The 17,628-nt window shown below is 41.8% G+C and overlaps 1 protein-coding gene across 1 annotated transcript in view; it reads left to right on the forward strand.

Annotated features, from left to right (window-relative positions):
• UFSP2 (UFM1 specific peptidase 2) overlaps positions 1 to 17,628 on the forward strand; it is a 36,293-nt gene that overhangs the window by 784 nt on the left and 17,881 nt on the right. The window contains exons 2-5 of the mRNA XM_089669602.1: positions 6,011 to 6,089; positions 7,731 to 7,914; positions 8,001 to 8,064; positions 10,647 to 10,804. Coding sequence (XP_089525728.1) covers positions 6,011 to 6,089; positions 7,731 to 7,914; positions 8,001 to 8,064; positions 10,647 to 10,804 — 485 coding nt within the window. The remainder of the gene's footprint in view (positions 1 to 6,010; positions 6,090 to 7,730; positions 7,915 to 8,000; positions 8,065 to 10,646; positions 10,805 to 17,628) is intronic.

The raw sequence follows: 17,628 nt of genomic DNA on the forward strand, positions 1-17,628 counted from the left end.
TTGTGACTTCTATCAGTGTCCAGCAGAGCACTGGTTAAAGGTTGTAGGAGGAGTTTTCATTTTCCCCTGATTGTCCTATGAGGCTGCATGACCTCTGAATAACCCCTGTCTGGACAATGCTGATTGGCTCTGTGCTGATCACACGTACCCTCCCAAAAAAATAAAAACTCTAGCTATACACACCAAACTGAACATGTACAGCTTGTCCCCAAGGCTCTGTTCTATTAGCAGATGGGAAGGGGGGGGGGGGGGGCAGTAGAAGAAGGGGAGGATTTGAGAAGACAGGATCAAACATAATTTTTACACAATGCAGAGGATTAACCATTTAGGCTTCACAATGAGAATAGCAAGCAAGAAAAAAGGTTTTATTGAGACAAAGGTCATGTTTACAGAAAAAGACCAAACATTGCAGATCTTACAATGCAGTGTCTGAAAATAACTCAAGGCATAGATGCAGCAGTTACATGGTCCAACAAATATCCTTACAAATACACAAGGAAAATGTAGTAGGAATGCATGATGAAATGTCAGCCAAACAGTCTATCCATAACCAGGTCTACCGGTGGATGTCCAAGCTGTTACCCCACACTTTATTAAACTTCGTTGGGCATCCCCAATGTTGAAAAATAATCTGCTCATATCTAAGAGTAATGTCCATGTGGTCTACCCCACTGTTCAGGCCCCTTTCACACATGGTGGACCCGTCAGTGGATCCGCTTGCTCAGCGGGGGATCTCTCCACTGAGCACGCGGATGACAGGTCCCTGTCCACTCTGCTGCAGAGCGGACACAGACACAGCCTGCTGTCCTCTATGGGTGGTCGGATGGAAATGGTCTGCCTGTCTGTTTTCATCCGAGTGTCATTCCATTGGATCTGATGGACGGAAGAGTAATGAATCCCCATCCGTCGGTTTTTATTAGATTGGATTGGATGTCGGTGGGTATAAATGGACACATGTCCGTTTACACCCGCTGCTCCATAGAGGAGAATAGAGGTCAAATCAGGTCCACCTGGAAAACGGGCAGGCGGACCATATCGGGATCTCCATGTAAAAGGGGCCTTAAGAGTGGGAGGGGAGGTGCTTTTCTAAGCAAGCATGATTTACTGCATATACAGACTGATTTTACTGTGGTGGGTTTGGAAACACTTTATCCACCCTTCGATTGTCAGCTGTAGTGTTGTAAAATCACAGGTGAGATATCTAAATACACAGTGTGCTAAATGTATCAGTGTCACTCCCAAACTAGAAACAACTCAGTGTATCAAACGACTATTTTCATACAAAGTATCCACACATCCTCCATACCAGTGTTTCTCAACCTCCTTCCAGTCAAGGCACCCCTTGTGAAATGGAATAAACTAGTAGTTTTACATAACGCAGCAGCATCCACACACATAGGACACCCAACATTAGAGGGGATTTGTTCTTTCAAAGCAAATACACTTTTTCACATTAGTACTGAATAGTATTTCAGCATTTAATTATCTCTCCCCCATGCAGCTAATGTGACCTCAGTGCTGACAGAGAGGTGCAGGGGGTCAAATAGGGATGCTTTGCATGTCCTCCTTATCAACCAATGATGTCAGCGGTTGTTAGGGCACTGGCAGCTGGTCTGCACAGTGCCAAAAATCATCATGGTGCACAATGAAAACCTGCGTGTAACAAAAAAGCAGGCTCGATGCACCCACTGGCTTGTACAAATTTTTTGGCCAATTTGGAGCAAATTTTAGGCATTTTGGCTAGGCACCCCTGAAGGACCCAGAAGGCACCCCAGGGTGCCCAGGTACCCTGGTTGAAAAACCAAACCTATGAACGTATTGTGCATAATTACATCAGTCCATATAAGCCATATAAGGGCCCATCACACCAGAAACTGCGTGTTTACTGTGCGTTTTTGCATGTGAAGTGACGTACATTTGATGCATGTTTTTTTATTGTCATTTGCAGTGCATTTTTCTTAAGCTCACTTTTCCTATGAGGTCACTTCCATCTTTTTCTTCCTGGGATGTTTATGTGCACTGCATTGCAGTGCATTGGCATGCAGTTTGCTGTACTTTTTTGACCACTGTAATGGTGTGAACTATTTATTTTGGACTGTTTATGCACTTGGATGCATCCCGCTTCATATGGTGTAATTAGGCCCTTAAAGTGGAAGTACACTGTACCTGAGTACTGCAAATCAAAAACACAATTTTATACATTTTTAACATTCAAAGCAAACTTCCCCATCCATCCATGTCTCCATACTTTTTTACTGAAAAAATCATTTTGAAAAACACCCTCCTAGTATTTCTGGTCGTGGCCATATTGAGTAAGGGCAGATGATTCATGTAGCATTTACTTCCTGGAGTCAGTCTGCCCTTAGCTCAGGCAAATAGACGGGGGGGTGTATGTAACTCGATAGAGGGTCAATACGAGCGCTTGGACATTAGTGTGAGCAGCTAGCATAAAGGTACAGCCTAAAAACCTTCAAATAAACATCATGTAGAAAATGCAGCGCTAAATAAAATGCAATGTAGACTAATATACATATAAACTTGTCTTTATAAATTATGCAAAAAGTACAATATAATAACAGCAGTATGTGCTTATAGTGATCAATAATCAATATTGATGCATCCCAACGTTGTGATAGTGGACATCCAACAGCAAGTGAGGTATCCGTGATTCCCATGCTCATAGGTGTGTATATAATATGCACTAACCAGATAGCGCACAAATCTGTGCGTTTGAGTAATCAGACCACTCCTGGTACTACAAGACGGGGGGGGTGTGCTTAACTGAGCAAACCCCTCCTAAAGACTCCTGGGATGTATTACATCATTTGCCTAGGCATGGAAACCAGGAAGTAACTGAAGAAATGAAAAAAAAGGTTAAAATAAGTAAATATAATATACCTTCCTATCTGTACCAAAGCTAGCAGCATAAGGATTAAAAATAGTCAATGCTGATTGAGAAAATGAAGTTCCGCTTTAAAGTGCTTCTAAATTTTGTCATTTTTCGTATAGAGACCACATACTAGCATTAGTGCTGTCAGTGCTCTGGCGCTTCCATCTTCACCCAGTCTTTTTTCCAGGTTTGCTCTGTTTGGCCACTTGAATGGCCGAGTCGTGATGATGTCACTCCCGCTCGTGCACACAGGAGTCACATCACCATGGTACAGAACATCAGGTGCCTTAATATACTCTAAGCTGCCCATACTCAAACCACTGTACATTACTGCTGCGAGGCAGGAGGAAGAATTTATGGCAGAAGAGGCCATCACGGTCAGTCCCTGCCTGTCAGCTTGTTTTTTGTTTTTTTACTTTTAGGTTTAATACCACTTTAATAGCTATCTTATAATTTACAATAAAGCCGGCACATATTGAATCATCTTTTTTGCACAACCTGGCAATTGCAGAAAGTTTTAAATGTGTACACCACACAAAATGGGAGCCATGGGTTATTAACTTTTCAGAAATGTTCAAGAATGAAGTGTAAACGTTTTTCTCAGAGGCTAGATGAGAAGAGTTACAAATAGTCCGTGCTAATATGAAATGCAGACTTAGACTGGATTTATAGCTGTGTGATGTGTTTTACTGTGCCATGTTTTATTTTAATATGCTTTTTTTTTTTTTTTTTTTAGGTGCACTGCCATTACCTTCTACAGTTGTGACCAAAATTATTCAACCCCCAATGCTGTAAAGGGGTTTAGGGACTATAGTGTACATTTGGAATTGTATTCAGAATCAAATCCTACAAGGACGTTGTAACTACCCAAATGCAACTAAAATGACATCAATTGTTTATGTAATACAGTAGTAAATGGTTCTTATGTGGTTTCTTCATTGCCACAATTATTCAACCCCTTAAAGACTACCACTCTGAAGAACAGAGGTTCATACAGGTGCTTTCCATCAGGTATTGAAAACACCTGTGGATGTCACCGAGCAGCAATCAAGCATAATAAGCACCAATTAGGCAGCTTTAAAATGACTGTGATACTCAGCTCCTTCTAGACATTTACTGGTGTGGTTACAAACATGGTGAAGGCAAGAGAATGGTCCAGGAAGACAAGAGAAGAGGTGATTTCTCTTCACAGGAAGGGCAATGGCTATAAGAAGATTGCAAAGATGTTAAACATACCAAGAGACACCTTAGGAAGCATCATTCGCAAATTCAAGGCAAAGGGCACTGTTGAAACGCTACCTGGTCGTGGCAGAAAGAAGATGCTGACTTCGACTGCTGTGCGCTACCTGAAGCGTAGAGTGGAGAGAAGTCCCCGTGTGACTGCTGAGGAACTGAGAAAAGATTTGTCAGATGTGGGTACAGAAGTTTCAGCCCAGACAATAAGACGCACACTGCGTAATGAAGGCCTCCGTGCCAGAACTCCCAGGCGTACCCCCTTGCTGTCTCCAAAGAATAAGAAGAGTCAACTGCAGTATGCCAAAAGCCATGTGGACAAACCACAAAAGTTGTGGGATAGTGTTCTGTGGACTGATGAAACAAAATTAGAACTGTTTGGGCCCATGGATCAACGCTATGTTTGGAGGAGGAAGAACAAGGCCTATGATGAAAAGAACACCTTGCCTACTGTGAAGCATGGTGGAGGGTCAATCATGCTTTGGGGCTGTTTTGCTTCTGCAGGTACAGGGAAGCTTCAGCGTGTGCAAGGTACCATGAATTCTCTTCAGTACCAGGAGATATTGGATGGAAACGTGATGCAGTCCGTCACACACCTGAGGCTTGGGAGACGTTGGACCTTTCAACAGGACAATGATCCCAAGCATACCTCCAAGTCCACTAGAGCATGGTTGCAGAGGAAAGGCTGGAACATTTTGGAGTGGCCATCGCAGTCACCAGACTTAAATCCGATTGAGAACCTCTGGTGGGACTTAAAGAAAGCAGTTGCAGTGCGCAAGCCTAAGAATGTGACTGAACTGGAGGCCTTTGCCCATGAAGAATGGGCGAAGATACCCGTAGATCGCTGCAAGACACTTGTGTCAAGCTATGCTTCACGTTTAAAAGCTGTTATAACTGTAAAAGGATGCTGTACTAAGTACTAAGATTGAATGTCACTTGGGGGTTGAATAAAACTGATAATGCTGTGAGCACAGAAAAGACATTTGTGGTTATTTCATTATAACTGTTATGTTATATTTGTCTGACCTACAAGTGCCTCTTTAATGTAAATGTAAGCAAGATGACTGAATGATCAAAAGCAATGTCAAACTGGCCAAAACACTCAATTTCAGTGGGGGTTGAATAATTTTGGTCACAACTGTATTAGAACGTGCATTTTATAAAAGAGCATTAAAGATGCAGTATGCAGGACTTTGATGCGATTAAATGAAATCTTACGTTCTAATAGAGTTTAATTGCAGCACACTTAAAAAGGTGTGTAAACTGTGCATTAAAACTTGACACCAAGAAAATTGCATTGCACAGATGTGAACAGGATCTAACCTACCTCCACTGTCTGGTTATGCATGATAATCATTAGGCTGTCCTTCAACACAGTACTGTTAAATGCTATGCATATTCTGAATGAATGGATGATGGCAGTGTGGTACAGAGATATAAGAACTGGCTGATTCATGCCATGTAGCAGTTGCTACTTCTCAGAGGTTAGCTCCACACAGATGACAGAGATCAAGCAGTCATGTGACTAAAATCACTATCAATCAAATGATTACCTGCTTTTTTATTTTTGTTATAGCAACAGCTCCATGGGTGATTTTCTGTCACGTGGTCATAGCAGTGGTTGCAGAGAGTAGTTCAGTGCTCCAAATGGGTCACTGTAGGAGTGTTTTTTTTTTCTTTTTATCTTTTACTGATTCAGTGATTAATCACACCTAGTCATTTTCCATTTGTAATGAAAGAAATTTTTAGGTATGAGAAAATCTTTTGAACTCAACATTCTCCTGTACAAAGCTTGCACGTAATAACATACAGACAGTCAAAGATCACTTGTCTAGTCTTACGATGTTTATTCTCATCAAGTAAAGCTCATCTTTTGTAATCATACAGGTTAATTCTGAAGCTCCAGAAATAATTTTTAGAACACGAGGTGGTCTCAGTGTGTCATTTGACTTGCCAGCAGCTGATGGTATGTATAACCTGTTGCCTTAATGCAGACCTCCGAATGAAAATCCTAATTTCGGTGTTTGCGTTTTATGTTCCACATATATGCCGTACCCTATTTTAGCTGCAAGCATCCTCCAATTGAACAGCTTAATAACTTTCCCTTCCTGTTAATTGGTGTATTGGTAATCACCTACCTGAAGGATTGCTATAGGAAAAAGCATAAGATGTTGTGCTTCATTATTCAAACCTGTGATTGGACAATGAAGGAGCAGCGGTATATTCATGAGGTTACCCTACTGTCTCTCCTACAGTACACACACAGAAAGAAAACAGTGTACAAAATCATTCGAGCCCAGAGTATGGGTTAGAAAAACTGTCCAAATTGTTATTGTTCCCCCTCCAGTAATCTAGAGTGAGATTCCTCTTCCGTTCCCATAGAAGTTTTTTTATTCTCAGATGAGCTTACAGGTTAACAAAGTGCTCTGCTTGTCTTGAGGTAGTTGGATTGTGCCTGGACTAAAGTCTATGTGCAGGGTTTATGTACATGTTTATGTTAGCAGGGTGGGGGGGCAACTTATCTTGGGTTAAATAATATTAGTCCTACAAAGATATTCAGAATCACTCCTTTATTTTCTATAAGATCTTTCAGTATGGGTGTCTGGTTAAGTATGGTCACCCACTGGATTGTTGTTCAATGACTGAAATAAACCAGATCAGGATTAATCCCATGAACTTTGACAGGTGATTGGATATTCAGGCATCCTCTGATCTACCTCAAGGCAGCAATTTTTCCATGTGTTGCACAGTGTTCCATAAAGTTGCAAGCTTGGTTGTACTGGCCTATCAAATTTCTTCAACAATGTAGGTGCTGGAGATTGACCAAGCAGATTAAAAAACCTACCCAATGTTCCCTTAAGAGCAGCAATCATTAGGTGTCTGCCTGCCAGCATAGATGTGAGATAATCACCAAAACTGAAAATGACCAGATCAATCAACTGCAATTTCATGTCTGCAGACTGCACTGTTAAAGGATAAGTTCACCTTTTGACAAAAATAATAAATGCACATTTTTTTGCAGGCAGAAAAAAATGTGCATTTATTATTTTTTGTTGCAGGAGCTTGTAAAGCATTGCACCAAAGATTAGCAGATCACCGGTGCCATGCAGACCTGTGAGTATATGTGCTTGCCTATACTGGATGTTCTGATTGAGAACTACAAGGGAACAGCCGCTAAGGGTGTCGGTACTTGTAGTTCATTCATTCGCAGAACTCTATGAATGACAGGGCTGTGTGGGCGGAGCCCTGCACGGATGTGCTGTTTATAAAAAGTGACAGCTTGTACAGGGAATTTCTCCACATACTGCTGTGATGGTGTGGGGAGGGGGACGGGCAACGGCTGCAGCATTGGGAACATGTTACATGTTCCACCCTAAAAACAGGTGGAATATGTAACATGTTCCCAAAGGTGAACTTATCCTTTAATCACTCAGTTCTGTTGTCCTCTTTTCTGTAATCCCATCAGGGGAAAACACACAGCATATAAAACCAGGATGACTTAGTTTGTCAGATTACACAACTCTTAGGTTTTGTCTGCAAACTTTGTGTAGATTTTATAATTTGTAAATTGATTATTGTTTACATTTTCTATCTTATTTTAATATAGAATCATCCTGCAAGAAGGCACTTGTGCAAGAATTAACCGATCTTTCTGAAAAACTTCAGTCTGAGTCCTTGGTGCTTAGTGTCAGGCACAGTTCATTATATGTATGGCCCAACACTGGAGTCAGCACATCACCTTCCTCTTTGACAGATGACTCTCCCTGCAAAGACATCTTGAATTTTATCCAGTAAGAAACAGAGGATATAGTATTTTTTTTAAATATATACTGGTTTACCATTCTAAATGTGTTGTCTTATAATCTGCTTTTTAAAGGTTTGATGATGATGATGACAGGCGCAAAAACTCTAAACGGAAAGAGAAAAGGCAACAAAAAATGGTATGTCATTTAATGTATTTACTGTCAAACCAGTGCTATCACACATAGCAACTTTTTAGTAGTAGATGTAGTTTTATCAACAAATGAAGAATAAAATCTTTTTTATAGCACCGTGTCCTGCTAGCCAACCAATGAACCAGACTTAACCTTGGCTCCAATATTAAAGGGGACCTATGGTGAGATAAATATGTAGGCTGCCATTGCTGATACTAGTCATTGACACAGAACAAGCATGCAACTAATTCAAGTGGTTGTAAATGTAAAAGATTGTATCCCTAATACATTCTCTGCATTAAGGTAAAACCTTTCAATAATAATTCCCTTCCAGCCCACCATTTATTTATCTGAGCCCGATCTCAATCCAGCGCTTTGCCCGTCTGCAGCAGCTCTTCTCTCTCCCTCTCTCATTGACTCCTGCTGCTAAAGAGCGGGGTTGGGGCCGAGCCATGCTCTCTGTCTGAATATATGCACACAGCCCGGTTCAGGATTGAGCCAGCGCGAGTGTCCTCATAGCAAGTAGTGCCCCAACTTGGAAGAGAGGAGGAGCCCAGAGCATCAGAGGAGGTCTCCAGAAGAGGAGGTTTCTCCATTGCACTGGGCAGGTAAGTATACAATGTTTATTTTTAAAAAAATCTTTACATTCACTTTAACTCAGAGCACAGTTAGAACTCCTGACCTGCATACTTGTTCTGGGTCAATGATTTGCCAGGAACTGAAGCTAATTGATCAGCATTAAAGCCAGATAACTAGCATTTCTGAAAGGAAGTCCGCAATCGCAGACTACATATTTTTTTGCTAACGTATGCGAAAATACAAAGCCACATTAAAGTAATTCTAAATTATTTAAAAAAAAAATATAATTAAAAAGTTATACTGATCTGCTTTGTGTAATGGTTTTGGGTCCCTTGCTAGTGGTCCTGGCTCCTCCCCCTTGCAGAGTGCTCCCAATAGCAAACTTCTTGATATGGGGACATTCAAGCAGGCTCTGCCCCGCCCCCGCTCTCTCCACATTGACTCTCTGGCAGTGATTGAAAGCAACAGGTTCCAATGGCTCCTGCTGCTGTGTGAGCCAGTGATGAGAGAGAGACACAGAGAGAACCGGCTCTCATGCACATCACTGGATTGAGAGGGGGCTCAGGTGAGTATAATGAGGGGCTGAGGGTGAGCTGCACCCAAAGTTTTTTTACCTTAATGCATGTTACTGTTATGGTCATCGGGTAAAAAGAAAAAATCCCCAAAAATGAAAACTAATGCAATGTCTTTTTCTAAGGACTGGTAGGCTACAGTATATCATATTTTTATTATTCTTGGATTTTTATACACTTTAATCTGTTGTTTGCTGAAGTTGCTGCAGTTTGTACAATCGGGTACAATCGACTGTTTTGGATTTGCATATTTGAGCAGACACTACTGACAAACACTGGGGAGAAAAGCTGTTGACTGTAATTGGGTCTTTTTGGCTCTCACCGTGGATGCCCCTAGTGCCTGCCATGGGGCACATTCCCCGACTCTCCTATTGGGTGTCTCTGTTCTCGGTGCCATGAACACCTGACATTTATATTTTCTACTGCTATGCCAGCGGTGGAGTAAGCAGGTGTGCATCTGACCCCAAACTGGTGTCTCCCTGCCACTACTGTACTAAAAAGTAACTGATGCTGTGGCTATGTGTGTGAAGTGGTAAGCAACTTATTTGGATGTCCAAGGACCCCCTTCCAGTTTCAGGAAGTGAGTAAATGAAATTGTCACATGGTTCAGGAACTTACTTGCTTATGTATGTTGAACTTATATATGTTGTGCTGTGCATTCTAAATATGAAAGAGTTTATTTTTTAAAAAGATGATTGTTCTGAGGTATGCACATGTTTGTTAGACTCTTGCTAGTGACACTGTAGTTTTAAGGCATGTATGGTGCAATGACTGGCATATGTGGTGTGTGTATATAATACGTAGGCTCAGGTTTTGTTTAACCTTGCCCCTTTAGTGTTATAATGCTATTAAATTTGTTTTCTTCACTTAACAGTTTTCCTGTTTCTACATAGGTGTGTTCAGGTTCTAGTAAAAGAGGATTTCTGAAAAATGGGAAGGACCAACTTAGCTTAAAGTAGAGATAAAGGCAAAACTTTTTCATTTTGGATCGAGTAAGAAAGGGCTGTAACGCATGTCTTACTTTTCTTTTTTTTTTCAGCATTTGTGACTCCTTGGGGAGATTTCCCTTCATTTCCCATCTTATAGCCAAGACTGGAAATGAGAGGGAATCTCTGGTTGTCACCAGGATCACCAACACTAATGTCCCTATTGAAAGATTTCCCCTCTATTCCGTTTCTTGTGACAACCCAAAATGTGGGATATTCTTTCACTGTCGGTGATAGCAGTAAACAGATCTAACAGGGACATGGATGGCAATAAAAACCTGACAGGTGTTCTAATCCCCCCTCCACTCTATTCAAAGCTAAAAAATAAAGTTTTAACTTTAGTTATACTTTAACTGAGATGTAAATGTAATATTAGTTTGCATGATTTTCATACTCTTTTCAATTCTAATCTACTATGTATGTATCAATGTTGTTTTTCATCCATTTACAGCAACAAGTTGTTAACCTCAGCATCATGTTTGAGTTGTCTACCTCCTCCAAAGCGGTAACTCCAATAATTACATACAACAAGCAGAGTCGTCATTGTGTGAGCTTGACATTGCCCATTGACACAGCTGTCTCTGTTTCTTCAGAAGAAAAATGGAGGAGGTATTTGTCTTTTTTCTTCTTTTTTTTTTTTCTTTTTTTTACACTTGGGGTTTGTACTAGTGGAGCTTCTTCTAATTTAAAATTATAGTCCATTTGAATGGTAATTGATTTTTCTTTCTTGTGGAGCGCAAGTAGTCTCTTTAACCTTCACGTAATACTGCTGCCTTTAGGAGAGTTGGCAAAAAAACTGTAGGCCAGTCCAGCATGCCTCAGTTTTTGCTAGTGTCCTTGTGGGATGAACAGCTCTTTATCACCTCTGCTGTGTTAAAGCAGAAATCCAGGAATGTTTTTTTATTCCTATGTAGTGAGGCTGTGCATGCACTGTATGGGTTAACTACTCATTATTTCCAGGGGTGCAATGAAAGGCTTACTCACCCGATCCTTCAATCCTCCAGAAAATGGCGCTCCCCCACATCCAGCAGTGGACTGTTCCTGATGTCCAGAGTCGGTCTATGGGTGTGATGATGTCAGGAACAGTCCACCGCACAAAACTGCTACACCGCAGGGGTTGGGGAACAGGAGCAGCAGGAACCGGTCTTGCGCTGGGAGGATCGGTGGATTAAGTAAGTATATCTCCACTCTCCTCACCATTAGACAAAAACGAGCATTTAACCTATGCAGTGCAGGCACAGCCCTACTGCATGGGGAAAAATATTCCTGGAATTCTTTAAAGACTAACCTATTTTTACTAGCACTTTTTTTTTCCGTTCTCTTCAGTTATTTTTCTTCAATCAAGACTCTTCTCTACTTCGCTGATAGAGCTTGTCTCACCAATTCTCTGGTCCAGCTGTCCTTCATGTGGTCTCTGGAATGCCATGTATGGACTCCACTGGACTGAATGTTGTATGGGTAGCCTGGAATTGGTGGGGAACTGGTAAAAGTTAGATGAAAAATGCTTTCCATGTCTAGAGCTGCTGGCATTGTCTCAGCTCTTGCTCTGTTCCCGAGGACTCAGTTTTTGAGTAGGCAAGTCTTGCCAAGCAATGCAGCTACCTCATTTGTATAGGCTTTAAATTCCCCATTTCTACCGGTTTCAACCATAGAAAAGGTTAACTCTGTGGGACTGAGCATTCGCCTTGCACATGCTCTGCTGTCTCTTTCCCATCCTACAACTTCAAGGAAGCACCTTCTTAATGCTACTCCTGCTTGAAAAAAAGTCAAATAGAACTTCTCTTCATTCTTGTTACCTCCCTACAGTGACTTTGGTCACTTCAGGCTATCTAACCCTCACCTGCTACAGACAGTTGAGTTTCACGAGTACCTGGGGCTTTGTCCCTTACCCTGAGCCATTGCTTTACCACCATTGCAACATGTTTGTTAACATGAGGGGGCAGTCCCACTCTGCCGGTTGTCATCAGCTAATACTCTGGTAATGGCTCCGGGAATGCTTGCAGCACGCTTTTTGACAGTGCTGATGTCTGCAGTCAGGAAACATTTTGCCCTCTACTCCTAGAATTTCTTTATTGGAGTCTTCTTTAGCTCTGTTGAGTGTGGCTGGATTCTCTGCACTTTTAGATGATGCTTTTGCAACAGTCAAGCAAGACTCTATAGTCCAAACCCAGATTTTTGCTGACTCTGAATGCAGAAGCCACAAGGGTGTTTCTGCACCTTCTCCCGCAGATTCTGTATCTGATTTACCCATGGCCTTAGTGGCTTCATAGCCATCGGCCTCAAAGGCCTTGTCCGATTCTAAGTCTCTCCAGTCTCCAGACTGTGATGTGATGTGTGACACTCTTAAATTAGAGGATCAGCCTGTTGTTTTTACCAGTGTTGTTTCCAGTCTTTGGTTCTAAGCTCCTAAGGCCGCATATGCTTTACCCTTGCTATTTCAACGCTTTCTATATGGAGATTGGAAACACCCTGACACGCTGTTTACTGGTAGTGTCCCACATTATCAAGGTGCTTGCTATTCCAGTTGAAGATGTGCCTGTCTTTAACCCCTTGTCTACCAAGGTACATTTATAAACCTCTGCTGCTGCATCTGCCTTGAGCTTGGTATTGAGATTTTAAGCCAGCGATGGACTTTCATGTAAAAGTGATCACTATTATGGTACTCTAAAAGTGCCTGGTAACTGGTTTGTTAGTAGTCAGACTTAGTTCTCCTGCTTTCTCAGGATTGGGCAGCACTGACCCAGCATCAGTTTTTCCACAGCACCGAATGCACAATGAGCGTAGCTCATGGGTCTGGGTCAGTTCCTGCCAGTGCAATCTGAGATGGAGGAACCACGCAAGCTACAACCATGGTGTATGGGCCTTAGGAGGAGAGAGATGAAATATTTCTGATTAGCTGCAGCTAACTGCTGTCAGATCAAAGTCGCAGCTGCTCTAGTGACTTCTCCCACTCCCTGCACAGGCTTCAAGCCTGCAGTAACAACATATCTTATTCCAGGCTATTCTGCCTGTTACGTCTGCTCTTCCCTTTCCCAGACTGTCAGAACCTCATTATTTTCTGTCCTGCATGCTACTCTGCATGGAGCTGGAGGGGATCACAAAACTGGGACAGCAGCTAGAGGGGGTTCTAGGTTAGCACAACACTTTGTCTACCCATACAGTGGGGCAAAAAAGTATTTAGTCAGCCACCAATTGTGCAAGTTCTCCCACTTAAAAAGATGAGAGAGGCCTGTAATTGGCATCATAGGTAGACCTCAACTATGAGAGACAAAATGAGAAAACAAATCTAGACAATCACATTGGCTGATTTGGAAAGAATTTATTTGCAAATTATGGTGGAAAATAAGTATTTGGTCACCTACAAAAAAGCAAGATTTCTGGCTCTCACAGACCTTTACCTTCTTCTTTAAGAGGCTCCTCTGTCCTGCACTCATTACCTGTATCAATGGCACCTGTTTGAACTTGTTATCAGTATAAAAGACACCTGTCCACAACCTCAAACAGTCACACTCCAAACTCCACTATGGTGAAGACCAAAGAGCTGTCGAAGGACACCAGAAACAAAATTGTAAACCTGCACCAGGCTGGGAAGACTGAATCTGCAATAGGCAAGCAGCTTGGTGTGAACAAATCAACTGTGGGAGCAATAATTAGAAAATGGAAGACATACAAGACCACTGATAATCTCCCTCGATCTGGGGCTCCACGCAAGATCTCACCCCGTGGGGTCAAAATGATCACAAGAACGGTGAGCAAAAATCCCAGGACCACACAGGGGACCTAGTGAATGACCTGCAGAGAGCTGGGACCAACCTAACAAAGGCTACCATCAGTAACACACTACGCCGCTAGGGACTCAGATCCTGCAGTGCCAGACGTGTCCCCCTGCTTAAGCCAGTACATGTCCGGGCCCGTCTGAAGTTTGCTAGAGAGTATTTGGATGATCCAGGATGATCTGTCATATGGTCAGATGAAACCAAAATAGAACTGTTTTGTAGAAACACAACTCGTCATGTTTGGAGGAGTGAGAATGCTGAGTTGCATCCAAAGAACACCATACCTACTGTGAAGCATGGGGGTGGCAACATCATGCTTTCGGGCTGTTTCTCCACAAAGGGACCAGGACGACTGATCCATGTACAGGACAGAATGAATGGGGCCATGTATCGTGAGATTTTGAGTGCAAACCTCCTTCCATCAGCAAGGGCATTGAAGATGAAACGTGGCTGGGTCTTCCAACATGACAATGATCCCAAACATACCGCCCAGGCAACGAAGGAGTGGCTTCGTAAGAAGCATTTCAAGGTCCTGGAGTGGCCTAGCCAGTCTCCAGATCTCAACCCGATAGAAAGCCTTTGGAGGGAGTTCAAAGTCCGTGTTGCCCAGCGACAGCCCAAAAACATCACTGCTCTAGAGGAGATCTGCATGGAGGAATGGGCCAACATACCAGCAACAGTGTGTGCCAACCTTGTGAAGACTTACAGGAAACGTTTGACCTCTGTCATTGCCAACAAAGGATATATAACAAAGTATTGAGATGAACTTTTGATATTGACCAAATACTTATTTTCCACTATAATTTGCAAATAAATTCTTTCCAGATCAGCCAATGTGATTGTCTGGATTTTTTTTCTCATTTTGTCTCTCATAGTTGAGGTCTACCTATGATGCCAATTACAGGCCTCTCTCATCTTTTTAAGTGGGAGAACTTGCACAATTGGTGGCTGACTAAATACTTTTTTGCCCCACTGTATGCCTGGGAACTTATTCATCATTTATTTCAGAATATTGAGGTGAAATGTTAGTATTTCCTCATATCATATAGTAATAAACAAATATTTATTGCTGTTTATATTTGATGTACAAGTAGTCCTTGCATCTATAGTATACGATTTTTTTCTCTTTTAACTGTTAGGGCATAGAAGATATTGGAAGAATTTACCAGGCCCTGGTCTCACTAAAACTGGCTATACACTGAATCTGTGATTCCTATGATGCTCAAAGCTAGAAATTGTTGTGATTCTTGGGGCTTCCACCCTCAGAAATTCGCTGTGGCACAATTTATTTCCTTCCTGCAGCTGGGTCTTTGATTGCACAGCACTTTATCTACCCATATACAGTAGGCATGTAAAGCCCTGGTTCTGAGAGGTGGGGCATCTCTGAAACTGTGATTGCTATGATGCTCCAATCTAGACCTTGGTGTGAGTGTTGGGACTTCCACCCTTGGAATTTCTCCATATGATACAGTCTTTTCTTCCTGCAGCAGGGTCTAGACCAGTGGTTTTCTCTCAGCACTAGCAAAAGCCAAGTTTCTGCACCTTTCTATCCAGTTCCTGAGCCCCTTGGCCTCTCACATTTTTTAAACCATTGTACATAGGGTCTCTTATCTTTTTTTCTCCTGTCCCTTGTGACTCTGTGGGATCTAAATCTGGTTCCCTCTGCACTTCAGAAACCACCATTTGAACCTGTTAGAGATAATCCCTACTCTTATCTACAAAGTGGTATTCTTTGTAGCCATCACCTCTACAAGACTTGTGTCTGAACTGGTAGTCTTTCTGGTTTTGCATAAGAACAATGTAGTTTTGGGGCCTGGGACTACTTCTTCCCTAAGGTTGTTTCTGCCTTTCACCTCAGGCTCAAGTTCATCTTGAGTCCACCATTGTCTAGATGTGGATCAGGCTGTGAAGTCTATCTCTCAACCACTTCTTCTTTCAGAAAGATTTAATTTTAACTTTTTTTTTTCATCCCATTTGATTTCACAATGGTGCTTTGGCTTTTGGTTTCACCATCTCTAGGTGGCTTAGGCAGACCATTATCCAAGCTTACTTGTCATGGAGCACTCTACTAGATCTGTGAGTTCTTTCTGGCATCAAGCAACTGTTTTCCAAGACTGTCAAATGGTTGTCTGTTAACATGTTGTCTAAGTTCTACCAAGTGAACATTTCAGCCTCATCTGATTCCAGCTTTGGGTGTAAGGTCCTTCAGGCTGCAACTTGAGCTGCAGGCAGTCCCCAGTTTGCTTTTGTTCTTCTTGGGCCTGTTAGTGTTTTTTCTATTCGCCACCCCTCAGTTGGAATACTTTGAACCACCTAAAGGCTAAAGACTTTCTGTGTCTCTCAATGAACAAGAAAATTGAAATTTGTGTACTTGCTGTAAAATTATTTTCATGGAGTCCATTTAGAGGGACACAAATTCCACCAGTCTGTGTTTATGATCATGCTTTTGGTAATGCATTGCTTCAAAACTGAAATATACCAGTAGTAGAAGGGGGGGAGTTATCCTGGGCTGGCCTACAGATTTTTTGTTTGCCACTGTCTAATGCTTCTGTAGTCAGCAGTGTAACTCGAAGGTAAAGACCTCCTGTTCCCCTCAAAAGACTCCAAATTCAAGGATTTTACAGTGAGTGCAATAATCTTTTTTTAAATTTAAACTTAAAGTTGGGGAAATTGATTTCATTTTATTTATTAGTTTCAGGCCTTGGGGTAGAGTTGTTCTTAACCCCTTTTTGAACCAGCACCATTTTATAAACCACAACTGGTACAGGCTGCTCCTGTGGGCCCCCCTTGGAACTAACTGACAGTGATGATCTGCTCCTGTGGGCCCCCCTTGGAACTAACTGGAAGTGATGATCAGCAATGATTGAACATTAATTAATTTCATTGACCAGATTACATTATTATTCTGGCCAATTAATTGAATTAAGAGCCAAGCGCTTGCTGTGCCTAAACATGTTATACACTTTTACAAGCATCAGGAGTTTTTTCTGTCAAAATGCTGCTGCCAGGGAGAAGACTTCTAAGATAATTAGCAAAACATCATGTGTTCATGGGGCCTAAAGGTAAACACCACACTTTCTACTTCCAGGGGAAACTACTTAGACAAGTTTGAAAATCTTGATTTTGCCAACCAAATACTGGTCAGCTGTGAATGTACATTGGTGCCATAGACTAAGGTTGTGGGCAGATCCTAAACTATGCATGATCATTACTTCATTAGGTATATTGCAATGAATGTGCATATGTGAAAGCAGACTATGTTAAAACTATTACAGTAGATACATTATTCTAGTTTGAACAGTTTTATCTCCTAACAGAGAAAATCTGGTCCCAATTTTTACACCCCATAGGGACGTCATTTTGTATGACGTGATTGGTAGATATCATATCAGTTGAAGGAGGGGTGGTCTACATACAAGAAAGATCTACAGCCTTCAGGACAGAGCCTGATTGCTGACTCCTCTCATGTGATTATAATATTTATACACTGTGTGAGTTATGAAGGCAAGTCAACTTGTCAAAGGCCAGACTATGCTGTAAGATGTGGTCCTTTGATGTAATAATTGTATACAGGTAGAGTAATTCTTTTTATGTAGAGACCTGATGAAGATGAAATGACCCAGTTACACAGCTGTGTATTTTTGACACTGTTTTGAT

Source organism: Staurois parvus, unplaced genomic scaffold, assembly GCF_062004578.1.
Source record: "Staurois parvus isolate SC_StPar_1 unplaced genomic scaffold, SC_StPar_1.0 ptg000080l, whole genome shotgun sequence".
Taxonomy (NCBI): domain Eukaryota; kingdom Metazoa; phylum Chordata; class Amphibia; order Anura; family Ranidae; genus Staurois; species Staurois parvus.